We start from the raw sequence: 20,489 nt of genomic DNA on the forward strand, positions 1-20,489 counted from the left end.
CCCAAAGCTTAATATTAGCCTGCTTTATCCATTCCAAAGAAAATTTTAATAGATGGATGTAAATGGATGCAGTGGTCTAATCAGTATTAATTGACTTCTTTATTTGATTTTTTAGTTACTGGATATTTCATACAGATGTTTGTGGGAACATGGTCTCTCACAGGCAAGATGTTTGCATGTTGCTGTCATATAAAAATACAAATAAGTGCACAATCATAAACTGATAACTGATAAAAATTGTTTTTTTAATTAAAACCAGTTAAGCATGATTTCAGAAAGAAATTTTATTTTTCACACATAAAATGTCTTACATATACAATATGTTTTCCCTATGTTGTTCCCTATAAATACAATATATATGTCAGTGTTTCTTTACATAAAAGTAAAATCCAGTCTTCACAATGAAACCTACAAATAAAATACATACACAAAAAATTGTGGCCCTAAACCTTCCCTAAAAAAACAGTATAAGTAGAAATTATAAATGTGTGTTGCTTTCTAATGTTATCCCAGCATCCTTTGCCATGGCGTAGAAATGACCTTCTTTTTCAAGCAGGTTGCTCGGCGAATCAAATTCCACTATTTTTCCAGCATCAAGCACCATTACCCTGTTGGAAAGAAGCACAGGCATTAATAGTAGCCCACTGAAAAAAAAATTGATTATTAATCGATTAAAAAATCGATTTCCCGATTCAAATAGATTTTAATTTGAATAATGCAACATTGATTCAGTAAATCCTGAAATCTATTTTTTAATATAAATGTATTTTCTCACAAAATTATTTCATCAATTGCCATACAGCTAAATAGCATACAATTAAAGAGCAAAGGGTAAACGGATTCCACAAAAAGATGTACATGCTGTCGGGTGATGAAAGCTGATATTTTATGGATTCTGAAACAACAGATTTAGTCACTTTCTGACCAGAATTCCCTAAACCAGCAGCAAAAGAAGACCAAATTTATGCTTCATGTGAGAAAAACATTGTCATGAATTACAAAAATTTCATCCAAAAATGTTAAGGGAAAAGGTATAACTCACCTAGAGCTGTCCATGATACTGTGCAGGCGGTGGGCGATGGTAAGGACTGTGCAGTCTGAAAACTCTTTGCGGATGGTGTTCTGAATCAGGTTGTCTGTCTCCAGGTCAACAGCTGCCGTGGCTTCATCCAGAATTAGGATACGTGACTTTCTCAGGAGTGCTCGAGCCAGACACAGCAGCTGCCTCTGCCCAACACTGGGAAGATTGTATTAAAGCATTGATATCTTAAGAGGTTTTATGAACAAAGCACACAAGAAACCGGTGTATATGAAAGTTAATGCATGCATGGTTTTTGAAAATTGCATTAAGTTTAGACTAATGAAGTGTGGAAAAGCTATACATCTAACGATGTTTGCAGTTTATGTGTCAACATTCACTAGGTTTGAGTTTGAAGTCATCATCATTTTCAAATGACCACAGAGGCTGTATTGTTAATTTTATCACCCACCTGAGGTTTTCTCCCCCCTCTGCCACTTCATGCTGTAAGCCTTCCTGCAGCCCTGATACATAGCTCTTTAGATGAGAGAGCTCCAGCACTCTCCAAATCTCCTCATCACTGAACTTGTCAAATGGATCCAGGTTCATCCTCAGTGACCCCGAGAACAAAACGGGATCCTGTGCACACGGGATTAAAAATGTCAGTGTATTTTTATAAATATCAAATTCTTTGACAAGGTTATTTTTTATATTTATGTGTATACCTGTGGTATAATCGTGAGTCTGTTTCTCAGATCATGCAGGCCTATTTTAGAGATATCTACATCATCAATGCGGATGCAACCTTCAGCAGCTTCAATAATTCTAAACAGGCAGTTGGTAAGACTTGATTTCCCAGCTCCTGTGCGACCGACAATACCGATCTGAATGCAGTGAGAGAAAACACATAAGATCAAAATAACAGCTGGCGCATATTTGAAAAAGTTTTCATAAACTATTGTCACAACAGGTTAAGAAAAGGCATTAAACAGTGGAGTCGCAAGCATTTATACTCAGTCTTTACTCAGTTTGTAAAAGATTTTTTAGCAATTTAAGTAAGAAAAAAGAGAGAAAAAAAGGCAGCTGGTATTTTATGGATGGTATAATCAATTCTCCTGGCCGTAAATAATTCCACAATATAAGATGCTATATCTTGTTCTTTTATATGTTTTTGCAATACAGACTGTCTTTTCTAATGTGTACTTTGACTTCACTGTATTCAGGGTGTTCACATTGTGTTCACTTCACATTATCAGTGTGTCATTTGTCATTTTATCATAAAGATAGGCTAGTTACACATTTGGATATCACAGTTTTTTTATAGTATAGAGTGATGTATGTACAACTAAAGACACAAGCTGACAGTTTACATTATTTTTTACTGTTTGTTTAAAATTAATTATTGTCATCACTGTTTGTTCTGTGGCTTTTTTCTTGAGTAAATAATTAATAGACTGGACTGCAAAACATCAAGAAACTAAAGTACAGAATGGCAGTGCTTTACAGGTCAAAGTTACATCAAAATACAAATTAATCTTTTTCTAAACAGTCTACCATCTGTAAGCTACACTTGAGAAATCGCTATTATTTTAAAAAGCTGGTGATAGAGAGAAAAAAAAAGCTATAATTTAAGCAACCTCCATCCAACAACAGTTTTTTACAGTATTTGAATCTGTATCTTGTGTGAAAAACATATTAGATATTGTTTTCTATATCTTAATCTATTTGATCTAAGAGGTTATTCTGTAAATCATTAACATATTAATAAATCCTGCATGAACTTTATACATGTATGCTCTCTCTCTTTCGCTTTGTCTCTCAGATATGCACACACACACACACACACACACACACACACACACACACACACACACACACACACACACACACATACCTTCTCAGTGCTGTCGATGTCACAAGTGATTCCATGCAGCACTAAATCCAATTCAGGTCTGTAACGGACTTTGTAGTTCTCAAATTGCACTCTTCCTGCCTCTGGCCACTGCTGTGGGGGCCGAGTGTCAGTTACCCAGTCAGCCTGTAACAACAAACACAAACAGAATAAATGAGTAATAATGCAGACGTTATCAAGACTAGCTAAGATAACCACTGGAATATGTCTTTTCTGTAACTAAAGCACTTACATATACATACGAAGATATTATAGTAATATCAAAACCTACATAAACACATGCATTAAGCCACAAAATTGCAACATTATACTTGTATTTGATTGTTACGCATTTAAACACTTATAACCTGTTATTGTAATGTGCATAACAAAGTCATAATAAAATAAATGTTGCCAATACAAACAAAGTCAAATTTCTAACATAGTTTTAAAAATAACAGGCATGTTATACAAGTCTGACCTATTGAAAGATTGACCTTATTGAAGAAGAGGTCAGAGTTCCAAAGTAACTTGATATTTAGAGTCCCCATTAATCATTCCCTTTAAACTTATATGTCGTCAGTACAATCAATGGCAGTCGTTGTGGTGTTTATATGGTAGTTTTATATGTTGACCATATACACCAATGATTCTAAAGCTTTTTGTCAATTTTCAACCAATAAATCATTAAGTTTTCCTTGAAGACCCTGGTGGCCGTAACCAAATTTGAGTGGATTGTTAACATGATCCCACTGTAAACTCAAACAACAAAGTTTAATCAGAATTCAGTCAAAATTTTCCAGCCGTTATGTTTACAGACAGAATGGCAAACATGTAAATGCTACCAAAAAACATAACCTCCTTGGCGGAGGTAATAATGTGTCACTACTTAAGATCAGCAGCTAAGCCCCAGTGTACATGTGCGATTTTGTACTGTAACTCAGACCAAATTCAGGATGAACGTCTCATGATGTGCGAATCAATGCATCACTGACGCTATATACAGATAAATGAAACCAACCCAAAGCTGACCTTGAGCTTTTTAAAAGGTGCCAAAACTAAACTGTATTATTATTATTATTGTTATGTTTGTATCCCTGTTGCATTGTGGTGCTTACAATGAACTAACAACCTGAAGGAATCTTGAAATTCATGCTCTATTAAAGATAATAGTAGAGTTTGATTTAATAAAGAGAACTGATATTAAAAAACTTCTACATACCTCATTCTCAAGCTCAGTATATTCACTCACTCTCTCCACGGCTACAATATTAGTCTCCAGCTCTGAGGTCATTCTAACCAACCAGTTGAGGGTCTGGGTTACCTGGAGAACAGTGCAGAATAGAGGTCAGTGTTTACATTATTGCTGGATTTTAGTATTACCACATACATAAACAGTGATGAAATAAGGATAAAAGTATGAGTGTTTTAGTGACTCACATTAAGGGCATATGATATAGACAAGCCAACCAGGCCACTGTCAATAGAATCTCTGGAAATGACAGCGAACAGAGCAGAAAAAAACACCACCAGGTTTCCAACAGACTCCAGACGTATGGCCAGCCATCTGTTGAGTAAACAAACCCCAAAAGTATGCACAAAGAGAAATGTTAGGGACAGTTTTATGAGCAATTTACATCGCATGCTTATCTGTGTTTGCAGGTACACCGTTCAATATCTGACCTGTTAGACACGATCCACGGGTAAACGCTTTTGAGGTTTTCATCTATAGTTACTTCATTGTGTTTAAGAAACCTGTCTTGATGCTTATAGGCTCTTATCACTGACAGGCCGGACACCGTCTCACCAAAGTGAGAATATATTGGTGAGCGAGACACCGAGTCCAGTCGGCGCAGCTGTCTTGAAGTGGCGACATAAAAGCGCTGGGTGTAGAGAGGAAGACAAAACAAAATCAATTTCCAATTCTTAGTTAGTTAGGCAAATCTTCTTTGCCTTGTTCGGCTTACCTGTACAAAGAAGTAGATCACTGCCAAAGGAATGATAACTATGGCAAAGAACGGAGTTGCCAGGCAGATGACAAATAGCGTCCCCAGTACACCCAGAAAACACAGGAGCCAGGAGCGGACGGAATTAGGAATGGCTTCATCTATGGTAAAAATGTCCTTTAGGACAATAGTTGGAAAGTTAGTATTTATTAAAACACAAGTCAAGTACATTTTTATTAATAAAGTGCATGTAAAAAGATCAAAAGTAATATTAAAAACAGTGAAATTATAAGTATAAATAAAAGAAAAAGAAAGTGTCAAATAACACAACAAAACACAATATCAGCTGAGATTTTTTTGTACTTTGAAATTTGAGGCAAAGTTTGTATATAAATATATTTGAAAAGCTAATATAATTTTTGTAAATTTTGCTCTTAGTATGCAGTGGGTGAGCCACCTCTGTTGATAAACAGAATGCAGTAAGATCAAACTGTTCAAAGACTACTCAGCACCCTGGAAGAGAGAAGGGTCTAGAGCTAGATGAGAGGGTGAAATCCTAAAAGCAAAGGAGTTTTCACAGTGTGTAAGTGTTGTCACAACTGGAGCTGCATCTTAGGCGTTCATAGCAGGTGGGTAGAAACAAGATAAGAACACAGGACCTTTGGTTTTTGTTAGACCGGTTAGATATAAACCCTGTTATATAAACTGAACTATGGCTTATGACAGCGCTTTCAAGCTACTCAGAATACATTAAAATAATCTAATCCTGATTTTTTTTTTTTTTACTCTAGTTTCTACCAACACCTGTATAAACTCCAGACAGACCAGGGTTCATTTGTGTATACTTGAGCCATTTGGGAAGGACTGTATTCAAAAGTTTAAGGAGAACTGGAGAAAATTTCACTTCCACTATTAATTTTGAAAAATGCCATTAAAAACTAATTGCATCTTGTACTTATATACATAAAAGCCATGGGATGAGAAAATAATAGAATGATTAAAAAGTGAAAAAAGGTGAAATACAAACGCTACCTTTGCAAAGCGGTTGACCACTCTTCCAATAGGTGTAGTGTCAAAGAAAACCATGGGAACTCGCAGGATGTTGTTAAGCAGTTTTGAATGCAGGATACGAGACGCATCGACGGAAGCATTTGCTAGGAGCAGTGTGCCGAGGAACACAAAGATACCTGCAGTGAAAGTAAGAGGGTTTCTAAATTACTCTATACTCTTCACGAAGACAAATCCACTTTGAATGGAACATTAAACATAAGACTCAGGTGTGCTTTTGTATACCATTTGCAACACTTACTTGTGCAAGTGCTAATTGTCAGTCAGAATCTTTAATGTTAACTGGGCTGGACCAAGTTTGAATAATCAGAAATTCCTAATGACAAAGTTTAGCTTGCAAAAATGCAACAAATAAAATGTTGAGGTACAAAATTCAATGCACACCTGAGTCTGTCTGTCTTATGCAGAGACAGTTACCTTTGTACATCTTAAAACTACTAACACAATCCACTAATTACTGCTGAGGAAAGAGCTGAAAATATACCCCTGCCTTTAATATTTCAGAGAATAATTACTGTAGCTGTGTTCTCTTTTATTCTAAAGAAAAAAAACACACACACACACACACACAAACACCCACTCTAAACCCTGTTTACACTAATTACCTGTTAGCTAAATACTTAGAGTTCCTAAAATTAGGCACCACGTTAGCACCAGCATTATTCTGAAATGCTGAATAGGGTTACATCATTTTATCTTTTTCATTATGCTTTTAACATCACTTTTTAACATCACTGAATTCTAAATGAGACACTTTATGGTTTAAGTACTTGAAGAACTGCAAGCCTTCAAGTCCTACTACAATTTGCAAATATTATGCACATCACTGAATAATATTTTAAGTCCAGAATGTGCCAATAACTGTCTACTGGAAAAACCCAAGTATATCAAGCATAAGATATACTTGGGTAGATAGTGAGAAACAGAGTCTATTTAAATCATTATAAAATGTGTTGCACATCGACTGGACACCGTGTTCCTTTATTATTTTAATATCCAGTCAAACAAAACAAATATCTTTAAGCAGTATTAAAAAAATACTGTTAAAGGACAAATAAAGAAAGAACAAGAAGCTGCTTTAGGAATTATGTGTTACGTGCTGTCCCCTTGTGTTTGCTTCCTCTTTTCTTCTCTCCTCCTCTGTGCTCCTCTCTCACCTTTTTCACTTATGTACTCCTTCTTTCTCAGATGTGTCCGCCCCTGAGCTTCTATTTAAAGGAGGATAGAAAAGGCTCTTGCTATCCTTCATCCAGCCCAATCAGCTCTTTAGCATCTTTCCCATTTTCCTCTAGTTTAGTTTCTCACACCATGAGTAGTTTAGCGAAGGAAATTCCAGGTCTCTCGCCCCATTGTGTTGCTTCCACATCTTTGTTTCTTTCACCCAGGCCTCCCCACCTTTAGTTTATTTTATTTTCTATTTAAATAACACAGCTGTTAGTGAGAAATTGAATCTCAGGTGTGGCATCCTCTTTATGTATCACAGTTACTGAGATAAGTTGAAGCCTTTATAGGAGTTAGATTATTAAATGAGAAAATGAACAGACATACGGTCTGTATAGCTCGCTTAATAAAATATCATATAGCTGCAAGAAGCCATTAGGGATCAAGAAATTAAGCTGGGGATAGTTGTCATAGCAACTTGATCTGATCATAGCATGGCTGTAGGAAAAAACAGTCTTTGATAGGGGCAACAAGACCACAGGATTTAAAATTGAATACCAAATGACTCATAGCTTTAATACTCCGACTATGATCTGAGTGCCTCATTACTTACATTACTGAAAGCTTTGCATTGTTATGGACAGATTACTCAAGAGTAAAATCCATAGACTGATGATAAGCTCACTGACATGGGTTTGTAAGAATTAAGAAAATCAAATATAACGAAATTCGAGTGGTTGAGTTTCATTCATCTCACAGGAAGTCATTTGGCTCAGAAGTTACATGTTATACGTTGGACTGATGGGAAGGCTTAAGTGCTAGAGGTGAAGATTTAATACAAATCTCTTGATTTGCTTCAATAAATCCAAATATAATAAAGAAAGAGTAGAAAGAAAGAGCTCCCGGTAATAAAGCTGTTTAGTCCTGTCTCTGTATCTGCAGTTTGGGTCCGCTCTCTGCCAGCAACACACTGACACATGACAGCATGGGCCCCAAAAACTCTGATTGCTATAAGTCTGTAAAGCTCCGCTATATCTAAATGACTCTGATAAAAATTATGTCAATGCAGTCAAAGTGTTTTTGTCATTTTACCCCAAAGTTTATGTCTGGAGTTGCCTTTTTAAGATATCCCTGACAAATCATCAAAATGTACTCATTTATACCCATCTAGTCCTTAAACATGACGTTTTGGTTGAAACTATAATACATATAAAAATATTTAGGTTGATATAAAGCATGATAATAATGATTGGATCCCACATTTTACTGTGGGGAATTTTCCTGTATCCAAGACATACAGTTCCTTGAAGTGAATTTGCATGAAAATATTTGAAAATAGAAAAGGAACGACTATTCTATTACCCTGAGTCACTCCAAGAGCTCCGAACACTCCCACCCTTGTGTCCCTCTTCCAGGAAGGGTATGTCGTGTTGTAGTACTCCACAGAATCACCGGTCCAGTCACTCAGCCACAGATTTTGACCGATGAAAGCAGCGTTCTGGATGAAGTAAATCAGGAAAACCGTGGCAGAATATCCCCAGCCCATGGCTCGCAGGTACTGCAGGAACACTGCAAGCTTCACCTGGAAATCAGCGGGAGACAGCACTCAGGAAACAGGCTATCATTTGTTGTAATCTTGTGCTATTTGTACAAAAACATTATGTTACCTGTCCTGTTTCCATAGTTTCCTTCTCTATAAGCTTCTGGCCTTTCTTTGGTTCATCAGTATTTTCTGATTTTTTTACAGAAGTATTTCTTCTTAACCTGACACTAAAAAAGGTGAGAAAAAATGATTTGGTAAAGCATGATTAAATGATCATATATTGTCCCTAAGTGCTGCACATACTGACAAAGATGTTATTTGAGACAAGCTGTTTCCCTGGTTTCACTTTAACAAGCTCGAACCTGCCATTGCGCTGGCTGCGGCGGATGCTGTTTTCTCGCTTCAGTGTAAGAGAAACAGTGTCCTCCAAAGCACTGTCAGGTTGGGCATCGTCTCCATCTGGGATGAGCTCGAAGTCTTCTGCGTCCTGGCCCTCACCTAAATTAACAATATACATGGTGTTTTAAATATATGGCAGTAATTTATTGTACTTGGGTCAATATGTGAACAACATCAAAACAAACTTTTTGTCATCCTAAGAGATGGTAAAACAAAATTTAATTTTCATATTTGTGATGTATAATTTTAGTATAGCTTTTGGTTGTACCACTAAGAAAACATATAATGTGTGCAGATTATGTTGCTAACATACTAAAAAAGGTTGTAATCACCTGTTTCTGAATTTCTCTGATTGCTCTGCTCTTTGGCATATGTGTCGAGAAACTTGGAAAAAGCTCCTCCACTGGCACGAAGGTTTTTATAGGATCCAATTTCAGAAATGACTCCATTCTCCAAAACCACAATTTCATCCACGTATGGCAGGAAGCTTATGCCATGAGTCACCAGGATACGAGTCTGTGTGGTCAGAGATTGCATTGCAGATTATTTCCAAGAGGTCCATTTATGAATTTTTTAAAAACGTTTTGTTTATAATTGTTATAAACATTAATGTTCTGATATTTGTCACCAATGCTAAAAATATACCTTTGTCAACACCATAAATTATACCACCATCAAATAATAGCTATTTTAATCTGAAATATTTAAAGTTGATCACAAAACAAGCAGTCAAGCACAAACCTTGTTTTTAAGTATTCCACTGGGTCCAATAACTTTTTCAAAGAGATGCTTTCCTACATGAGAATCCACGGCAGATAAAGGGTCATCTAACAGATAAATGTCAGCCTGACTGTAGGTCGCTCTGGCTAAGCTCACACGTTGCTTCTGACCTCCTGAGAGGTTGATACCCTGAGAGGAGAAGAAAGGAGCAGAAGAGAGAAGAACAGCAGAGACAAAAATAGGTTAAAAGAACCACACAGAGCTTATTTTTAATGTAAAGAACTTTTTCCTTCAGCACCAGAATAACATTTCAATATAGCATTAACCCTGTAATGTTAAGTGTATCATATTTGATACATGAGTTTTTCAGACCTCTACATTGTAAATGTAATATTTTTCCCTTCTAAAAATATGACCAACAAATATTTTACATACAATAAAAACCATACACAAAATATCTATAAAGATAAAAATGTTTGACTAACCTAAAACCTGAACAATTCAAAGTTCAACTCACTTTCTCTCCAATCTCAGTGAGGTCTCCTCCAGGCAGCAGCTCAAGGTCAGGGGCAAGAGCACAGGCCTGTATTACTTCTTTGAACCTCTTTTCCTCATGAGGAGATCCAAACAAGATATTATCCCTCAAAGTGGCATTTTGAATCCAGGCTTGCTGTGGCACAAAAGCAAGAGAACCCTGGAAAGAAATACAGTGAAACTCAATTGCTGACGTCTAACCACACTGTTATCTTACCATAGAAAATTTAGCATTCATAGTGTTTTTCATCCAGAACAAATTTTACACTGGCTAGGAGGAAAAAATATCTGAACTAAAGATACTTGTGTAAGAAAAAAAAAGACATACAAGAAACTGGGATTACATTTCTCAATCTTTTAAAGATTTAAAAACATCCTCAGAACTAATGGGTTGAGAACAAATTTTCCAAAGTTTCCTTGAAATTTTAAGGTCTGTACATTTTAATAATTTATGTTTTGCTTTTTTAAATATCTTTGCTCTCTTTAATAGTTTAAAAACGTTAAAAGTTTTTTGCTCTTGATTGTATTCTGTTTCTTGTTGACTATACTGACCGTGTACATCAGTTCCATACTTTTACTCATCGAATAAGCCCAGAAAATCATTGAATCAAGAATGATTCAATGATTTTGGTTTTGTGAAATGTTCATTCCATGCTTTTCATTTGATACACTAAAGAAAATAAACTTCAGTATTGCTCCACTCATGCTATGTTCTGAATTTAGTATTTTACATGTTTGTTTGTTTTTTGTTTTATAGATAGATACGGAAAAAAGCCATTACCCTAATGTTGATAAAACCTTTGGTACTGTACATCTCTCCAAGGAGGGCTGACATGAGAGACGACTTTCCTGACCCAACAGCTCCCACTACGGCAACCAACCGACCAGGCTCAATGTCCAAATTCACACTGGACACACATAATAAATATGGTCATTACTGTAAAAACAGTAGGAAAAATACAACTCTGTTTCATAAATGTGTGGAACACAGTGTATCATGTAGTTAAAACAGCACGCAATGATTTGTAAATCATTTAAACCCTATATTTATACTAGGACACAGATAATGTTTTCATATGTTGAAAACAAAAATCTGTGTGAATTTTTAAACATATCCTTAGTTTTAATTTAGCCAGACAGGAAAAACTTAGCCAATGCTAACAAAACACCTGAAGAGGTTAAATAGTAACTTTTGTTGAACAACACAGACATACTCTTTCAGCAGAGGGTTTGCATCTTTTTCCCAAGCAAAGGAACCATCACATACGCTCACAGCAGTATCTAAAAAATGAACACAGACCAAGAGAGAGCTTAACAGATATATCTTCACATGTAAAAACTGTGACTAAGCTTCAATCTTCAGCTGTAGAACAAGTGCAAATTCTAATGGTGAACATACTGAAACTGGGGTCTTGGCGCACAATGTCACTGTCGATGTCTTCCCCTGCCAGAAACTTCTCCAGGCGCTTCTTAGACACTGCTGTCTGAAAATTCAAAGAACAGGTTAAGTTTGATTTTATCACAGGCTTGATACATGTGCCTCATGTAGGTCTGTTCACTTACTTGCACAATGGAAGCAATGAGCATGGGCAGCATGGCAAGAGGAAATCGGAGGATGTTGAAGAGAGAGATGGAAGTAAAAGCTTTCTCAGCAGTTAACACATTATCGTTGCTCACACTAACAAATACTGCAAACGTGGCCAGAGAAACCTGCAAGTACAGACAGTTTAAGAAAAAAGGTTGTTTACCATTTAATTCTAGTCCCTACAATGACATCCCTTCACAGAACTCACCAGAGCTGGAGCAGAGCTGAAGATAAAGCTAGAGACGGATGTCAGGTAGGCAAACTTCTTCATGACTTTTAGTTCTTCCCCTCTAATGTCTTCCACCTGCTTCTGGAAGGATGGCTCCCAAGCATACAGCTTGAGAATCTGGTGGGCAACAAAAGAAAAAGGTCTTATGTGTTTCTGTACTTTTGATTTTGTGGTTCAAATTACTGCTTGCAGTTTCATGAAGCATCAAAGCCTTACATGTAAGAAAGGCATCTACATACACCATGGATACACTGAACAAAAGAGCTCACCTTGACCCCATTTAGAAGTTCATTCATGATTTTCATTCTCTTATCTTTAAACTTCATGTTCTCTATCTGAAAAGAGACACAATGTAGCTCATTTTAAACAGGGAACACAGAAAATTAACAAAAATATTTAGTACTATAAATTTCAGAACAGTTAAATCAAATATTTTGAATAGCAATTTCAACACATTTTTTAAAATGTTGCCTGTACTCTACATACACCAAAAGATTGAAGATATCAATAATGCAGACTTTCAACTCTAATTAAGAAAATTAAACATTAAGTGTTTGGAAATTAAAGTCATTGTTATTTATTGTAATTTAAAGTAAACAAAATTTCAAATATAAGGATTTTTAAAAAAAAAAAAATCGACAATCATTTTTTTAGACCATGGGCGCTGAAATCTATAACCCATGGACATCACCAAATGCTTTATTTCCTCCCTTGAGATTGTCTGCCAGGCCTTTCCTGCAGCCATTTTCAGTTTTTTATTGTTTGTGAGTCTGTCTGCCTTCAGCTTTGTCTTCAGTAGGTGAAAGCATGCTCTATAGGGGTGACAGCAGGTGACTAACTAGTTATACATGCTGTTGCCATTGTCTCCATCATGTTTGGCAGATTTCTGTTTCTCTACTTCCTCATTTGATTTGCCATTTTTTGTAAACCCTCTTAACGGTAGACTCTGACAATCATACACATACCTCCATCAGAATGTTCTTGACTTGGTTAGTTTTAGTGAAGCTTTTTTTTGTACCCAAGGAAAAATGAAGCTTATATGGAAGGTTATTAAGGAACATTTTTAGTCACACGTCTGTCTGCTTCCCAGGTGTTTGGTGGCTAATCAAAGTTTTACACCACTTCCACTTTCTCACACTGTCCAGCTCATTGCTGACATCACTGGTCTAGTCCAATCATCTTTCAACACGTCTATTACTTAGGTTCCATCCAAACCTCCATCTTTATCCCTACCAACAGCTTCTAGACCCCGGTGGGTCCTGCCCACTACCACTTTACCATCACTTTTACCATTACCGCCTATTACCACTGGGTTTCCATTCTTCTGTGACTGACTAATTGCTGAATAGCTTAATGGAATCCTATATATCAATAAATAATGTTCAGTTTCTTCTAATGAACTCTGCTTATTGAAGGATCATTTTGATACTACTATGCTTACTCTGGGCCTCTGAAAATTGGGACTGAAAAAAAGGCTGTAATCCCTGAATAGTTCATGCACAAACTTTGTTAACACTCTTGACTTAAACCTGAAGTCTGCAGTTCAATAACATCTCAGTTGTGGATTCAAAGTCCACTGTGGTGGTGTACAGAGGTAAAACTACAAAAATGTGTGTCATTGCTCAGAAACCTATTGAATGTATACACAAAGGATTTGGCAGCTCTGCTAACCTGGATTTTTCTGGCCTTGGTTGCCAAAAATCCATTGATTGGAACCATTAACACCATGACTCCCAGTCCTGCCAACACAGAAGGTCCTAACTCCAGCCACAGGAAAACAATGGATATAATGATCTGCAGAGGGCAGGACCACAGCAGGTGGATAAAGTTGGTCACATCATTGAAGCGCTGGGCATCTGCTGACATCAGGTTCACCGTTTCCCCTACTGTTGACTCCTTACGAGTATCATTGGACACCACTAATGCCTTGGAAAAAGGATAAATAAGCCATATCAGCCAAAAAGTGGGATGTACATGAAGTTTTTGGCATGTGTTAGAATGAGTATTTTCTTCATTTCCGGGTATACAAGAATTGCAAGAAAATGTAATAAAACCCAAAAATCCATATTCTAATTGCGTCAATAATTAGTCACAATTAGGGTGAGGGTTGTTGCCAATAATGATTTTTGAACTCGTAGAGTTAATCAGCCAGATCATTAGTAAAAGTATTACTGTCAGAGCAGGAAGATTTATTCTGTAAGTGACAAGTATGTACTCATGTGCTCATAAAAGTGATTTGTAACTGAAGCATCTGACAATTGACTTAAGCAGAAAACAATGACTGGTAATTTATGATTTCTGATATGTTACGGTAATCTATATTAGCATTCATTTTTTTCACACTAAAGTCAAACAAAGTTCATTCTATCACTCCTGTTTTTTGTTTTTTTTTACCTTTTTGTACACAGCAGCCATAAGTGCAGTGCGAACCTTCATGCCCAACACAAAGCAGCGCTGGAAATACTGTTGCAGTGTCAGAGACTGTAGCAGAGCCACCACCATCAGCAACACTGCATACAAATAGCCCTCCCAGGCATGTCTGGATTTGTCCTGAGTGAAGGAGACCATCAATCTAGGGGGAAAAAAGACAACTTATAAATATAGCATCTCAACACTTGCTACTAGATGTCCTTCACTTATTTCCTGCTTCCTTTTTAACACTTATTTGGCAATTTTCCTCTTTCCATTCAGGCACTCCTGTTATCAGTTGTTTAAACAAATCAATGAATTGTGAATAGTTAACCCAAAGGCTTTGACAATGTTGATTTTAAAAAACCTTCAAGGACAGCTAAATGGATTTTTAAAAATGTTTACATGGACAAGCACAAGAAACGCTGTTCTTATGTGTTTCTGTACTTTTGATTCTGTAATATTTTGCAGTACTTTACTCACTTAAGGAGCTGAGGACTGACAAAGGTTAACACATCTTGCACAAGTTTGAAGAATGCAGATTCAATCAGAATCCATTTAAAGGTCTTGTAAAGGGTGGGAATCAGCCATGAATTGGGATAGTTCTCTTCCTCCTTCTTTTTGTCCTTTTTCTTTTTCTTCTTTTCATCTTCTCTCTTCCCCCTTTCCTCCTAAAAGAACAGATTGTTTAAGCACAGTTGATGAGATTTATTCAGAAAAAAACATAGTGATGTTGATTAGTGGTGTTGGTGAAATGTGTTTGGACTGTAGCTCCATATAGTGTACATGTGTGTGAAAGTGCTTTTGTTTGAATGCTCTTACCATCATTAGTACATCCTGACTGACTCCTTTCCCCAGACCACTGGAAAGCCCATTTTGCTGTGGGTCTTCCTGGGCACTGTCTCTGGTTTTAGCTGATTTCTTTTTCATCTTGTTCTGGAAGCGGACCCTAGCTGCATCCAACTCAGGCTTCATGAAATGCTGGAAACGCTCATTGATGAAAGCAGTGCTATCACTCTCATTCAGATCCCACATGTCCTCCTGAACCAGAGGTTGTCTGTAGCCTTTTAAAACCATACTGTAAAAACAAAGAGAACTTTGAAGACATGGAGCACATATGTAGGTGCTTATTAAGATTCTACTATAGTAACTTCAATATTACCTGTTTAACCAGTTGAATGTGATTCTGCTCAAAAATGGTGCACCTGCTTCAGGATTCTGTGGATAAAACAAGGTTCAGTGTATCTTATTTAGTCTATGCTCATGAACTTTGCCCTCTGAAAAAACAAAAAACAAAAACAAATGGGTACCTTTTTTATAAGGTCCTTAGCTTCTGGGGGGATATCAGCTACAGTAGAAAGAACTAGTGCAATCAGTTCAAGCCCAAAAGAAATGTAGAAAAGGCTGAAACGTGGGACATCACGGACCTCCTCCTAAATACCAAAAATGAGAGAAAGAAAAACTTTAAAGGCTCCCGAAGAAACAGAAAACGGTGTGTTATACAACATATGGAGAGCTAAACGTCAATCATATCAAATTATTGCACCATGTCTGAGTAAATCTACTATTTGTCTTCTACTTTAAATCCAACTTGATCAAATGTCTTCACTCATACCAGTCTGAGAGCCTCTCGTAGGAGGGTCTGGAAAGGAAAGATGTCACACACTACAAGGAGCAACCAGAAGAGGAAAATAGAGGCAGAGTCTATTGCTCCTTCCCGTCTTAATCCTTCATGGCAAAGCAGGACAAGGATCTAACAAAGAAGACACACCAGAACATAAAAAACAAATCCTTTCAAATTTAAATAATCAAATATAAAGACTGCTCTATTTACCCATGTGACTGCAAATAAAACTGGATTTGCGTAGTATACACCAGCATTTTTTGAAGATTGGTCACTGTTTGGACCAAAATCTTCTCCTAGTGTGACTCCCAGGTGTGCTATGGCCGTCAGGAACAACAGAGACACCACAAGCTGAAGGAAGAAAACACAGACCAGACAGGAGAATAAATCATGTTACTCCATTAAAAAATATATTTTCATAATGTTTTACATTAGATTTTACCCAGTCCTGTATTTTTATGTTTTCATGGGAAAACAAACTGAGTTCTTCCCTTCAAGGTTTCGGAGAAGTGATAACAGATGCCTCCCTTTTTGCTTAAAGTACACAATGCTGGAATGACACATCTCTTTGTTCTTCTGGTGTGAATCTCTTGACCTTTCCATGCCAGCACAGCACATACACAGTATATGCATTTATTATAAACTCACAGACCTAATTGGAGAATTTCCCGTGGACGTGTTTGTACAAAATTATGTACAAATTTTAACTGCTGAACCTTATCTTACATTTACCTTCTGAAAAAAAGCATTTAAAATGTGGACAGAAAAGACCATTTTTTTCCATGTTAAGGTCCAGAATGCAGATGTGTGGTGTGAACACGTAAACATTTGAAACCAAAAACAGGCAGCTGGGTTATAAAATTAAGCATTTGTGTTTTTGATGGGATGTCTTAATCAGAGAGTATTTCTTACCTGTTTGCAGATGTAAAGCTTGGACAGGTGCTTTGTGTTTACTTTTGGCCTTCTAAAGAGAGCCACCAGGTGCCACGGGGCAAAGAGCCACAGGAAGCCCAGAGGTATCCAGACAAGAACTGTCTGTTCCACACATACTGGGAGGTCTGGGTCTGGTCGCTCCAGATATGAAGCATTCTGAAGGGCACATACAAACAAACACACATGCGTAACAAAATCCTGTTGCCCTTCTAAGGCAAATCTCATCAATCTCCCACCAATATTATACCACAGGGACAAACTCAGAAATGTAATCAACAGCGATTAAATCCTAAGTCCCTGCTAACTGCTTGGTGCAGATGTGTAATGTGCACTTCTGGACTAGAGAGTGATTGAGGGAGCTGAATAATGAGGACTGTAATGTGTCACCAGAACAAAAGACTCTGCGGCTGTAGGCGTTTCAAAGTTTTCTAAAAGCATGACTTCGCTTTTCAAGTCGTCCTCCATCAACCAGTTATTAGAAGAAGCCAAGTTCCCTTTCACAGTCTTAATATCAGCTCTAAGATGAAATATGGGGGGTCTGGTGGCTGTGTGTGTTTTTATTTTCTGGACTGCATGGTTTGATATTTATTAGTGTGAAGGCCTTTTAATGTTTGCAATCTTGTGTATGTTTTATAAGCAGCATGGATTCTTTAATAAAATTCACTAAAATGTACACTGCGGCAGTAAAAGCTTTGTTTTAAATAAAGCCTGCCTTTCCATTTATCACAGATTAAAAAGTTTAATGTGTAAAATTATTTTTAAAAAAGACTAGAAATGGTGAGAGGTTTAACTATCGTCAGACCAAACAGTTCAAACTGGAAGTTTAACATGAAAGCTTATGTGAAAAAAAGCAGCAATCCTTGCCATCTGAGAAGCTCAGACAAGAAAAAATGGAACATTTTGTGTTTTCTTTTTGAAGGTGGCTAATAGCGATACATAATAACTCTTTTAAGGGCTAATGTATTACTGTATTAACTAACTTGTCTTTTGAAGCAAACATCACGTGACTGAAGAGACACATATCTGAATGTACTTTAACAAGTGTTTTTATTTAAAAATCTATAATAATACAGAATTAAAGCTGTGGCTGAGTCACAGGTTACGTCATGCCCTAGTGATTACTGGCCTGTCACATATTTACTGTGTGTAAAGCAGAGGAAATGCTGATGCTGCTTATGATAAAATTCTCTATAAAACTTAATCATCTTCTTTTTCTGTATTCTTGGAAAATTCCATTCATGCTTCCTATGACAGATAGGAAGCATGACCTTCTATAATGATAATAATGAACAGCTGTTCATTATTGTGTAATCTTTCTGACAAAGTCTTCAATGTATGCTGCCTTTTAATCTGTCTCAAATAGGTTATATTTTCTCTCTTGCCATACAGCAGCATAGAAAGAAACACAGAAAGGACTTCAAACATCTGGCTACACTATGACATCAGCAGGTTTCTGGCATGACGTTTTAAGATATTGTGTCTATCTTTTGCAATTCTCAACTTATTTTCCAGACAATTTACTGTGTAGGTTACTAAACATCTGTGTTTGCATCAGCTTATTGAGTGTTTTTTAATCTCAAGAGGCTAAAAACACTGGAGGCCACAGTGAATCAATTTACCTAAATTCTTCAGTTTTCTTCAGTTCTTCAAAGTTACTTTTTTACTTCTTTCTTATTTCTGTTTGTTAAACTCACCCAAAAGGTGGACCCACAGTACTCCTCCAGAGCTGCTGCACACATGCTTTACAGTGATGGCTTCAGTCGACCTCAGCTGACTGGACAACCCAACTCCTCTCACCCTCTGCTCCGCTACTGCCGCGTTTGAGTCAAATACTGCTGCTTTCTCCTCTGTCCGCCCACACTCCACTGACAATTACAGGATGTGGCTGTGAAGGACTTTGATCCATGAGGCTTTTAAGCTGAAAGAAAAAGTTGCCTGTTCCCTCTGCAGAGAAAAAGACACTTAAACTGGATTGGTGTAAAGAATAGAAGAACTGATAGTCGTGTCCCGAATGCTGATTTCTTTCGTTTTAGGCAGACGTTCTTTAGTTGGATAACAGTGTCTTCAAAAAGTCTACTACATCCCTCCTAATGAGCCAGTGAGAACATCCAACAGATTTAGCAAAGTCATTGAGCATCGAGCTTTGCACCAGCACAAAGACACTCCTCCACACTCACGTGTCTGAAGTTCAACATGTCGTGCAGATGGGTTTCTCACAAAAGAGAAGGTCTTGCATAAGTCTTACCATGCAGTTTTTGCAGTGTTGGGGGACAGCCCACCAAAGGGCATGTGTTTCAGGAAAGGGAGGGAGTGGTCTCATTAGACCCCTTTTCCTGTTATGTTTCCACTTCTCCTCAGCACGTCTTCACTCTCTTCTGAACCGAGACTCGTTTGTGGAACAAAAGTCAGATTCAATCGGATCAAAAGCAATTTGATTAGATTTGGGTAGTCATGCATTTGAATGAGGCTGCAGAAGGTTGAAGCTGCTGAACTGTAAACAAGCTGCAGGCTGTCAAACTGCTGACTAGTGAAGCTGTTTCTTTCTCGTTTGTTGTTTTTTGTGTCCCATTCTGATCAGGGTGCATGCTCCAAAGCCAAAGAGCAACGTAAGATTGAGTATAGATTAACTTTCATTGTCTGCGCTCTGCAGAAATTCAACTAAAGGTTGAGAGCGTCTCTGGAGGAGCAATCAAGCTTTTACAACTTCACCAAAAAAGCTTTTGTGCTGCTGTTAGTTGTGTTGATGGACTATTTTTGTAGAAGAGAATTTCTTCTAGGCACCAGAGACTCAATCATCCATAAAATGAAAAAAATCATCACTGCTAATAAGAGTAAGTCTGTCTACATAGGAGGAAAAAAAATGCAACATCTTCAGATTAAGAAGAATCAATAGGAGGTTTTGACAAATCAACAGAAGTTATGTGTTATGCAAACCTCAAACACTTCCCAAGAAAGCAAGACAAAACACAAAATCACCTTTGAACTTCACCTCTGTACAAACTCCTAACCATGCTCGCAACTAATGGCAGACCAATAAACAACTTGGTAAACAAGATTATCAGTGAATTTTTCAATGGAGATTTCCTAAATTGGAGTTGCAGTTAAATGAAGAATCAGCATGACACAGGGAAAGCACGTTAAGCAGGGAGGTTATTAAAGTGCGTGACAACACACAAGTGTGTGTGAGTCTTTTACTGATTGCCATGGTCCTAAAACTGGTTAATTATTAAAATGTCTGGTAACATCACATGACTCATTGGGTGTAAAGCATCAAGGACAGCTATGTTACACGTGAAAACAACTCATGTACGTCGTTATCCAGTGTTTATCCAATTACACTGACAAGGACTTGATTTTAAGATATCTGTACAAAGGGTAGGACACTCACAGCAGGAAAAAAAGATACAGCTTTTTCAGAGAAATGGTAAA

The 20,489-nt window shown here is 37.1% G+C and overlaps 1 protein-coding gene across 1 annotated transcript; it reads right to left on the reverse strand.

Moving 5' to 3' along the window:
* Nucleotides 1-312: 312 nt before the first annotated feature.
* On the reverse strand, nt 313-19,252 carry LOC134639781 (ATP-binding cassette sub-family C member 2-like). The gene is made up of 32 exons (XM_063491194.1): nt 18,755-19,252; nt 17,040-17,216; nt 16,338-16,478; nt 16,119-16,256; nt 15,814-15,936; nt 15,666-15,721; nt 15,326-15,581; nt 14,987-15,174; nt 14,489-14,666; nt 13,766-14,020; nt 12,364-12,429; nt 12,074-12,211; nt 11,844-11,990; nt 11,680-11,764; nt 11,495-11,561; nt 11,062-11,188; nt 10,264-10,440; nt 9,768-9,935; nt 9,359-9,542; nt 8,990-9,125; nt 8,752-8,854; nt 8,447-8,666; nt 5,888-6,042; nt 4,877-5,032; nt 4,593-4,792; nt 4,350-4,476; nt 4,132-4,233; nt 2,913-3,056; nt 1,744-1,902; nt 1,491-1,657; nt 1,043-1,237; nt 313-608 (listed from the first exon to the last, which is right to left on the reverse strand). The coding sequence occupies exons 1-32, from the start codon at nt 18,797-18,799 to the stop codon at nt 479-481; spliced, it is 4,710 nt and encodes a 1,569-aa protein (XP_063347264.1). The 5' UTR covers nt 18,800-19,252; the 3' UTR covers nt 313-478.
* Between the last annotated feature and the right edge of the window lie 1,237 nt (nt 19,253-20,489).

This window comes from Pelmatolapia mariae, linkage group LG13, assembly GCF_036321145.2.
Source record: "Pelmatolapia mariae isolate MD_Pm_ZW linkage group LG13, Pm_UMD_F_2, whole genome shotgun sequence".
NCBI lineage: Eukaryota > Metazoa > Chordata > Actinopteri > Cichliformes > Cichlidae > Pelmatolapia > Pelmatolapia mariae.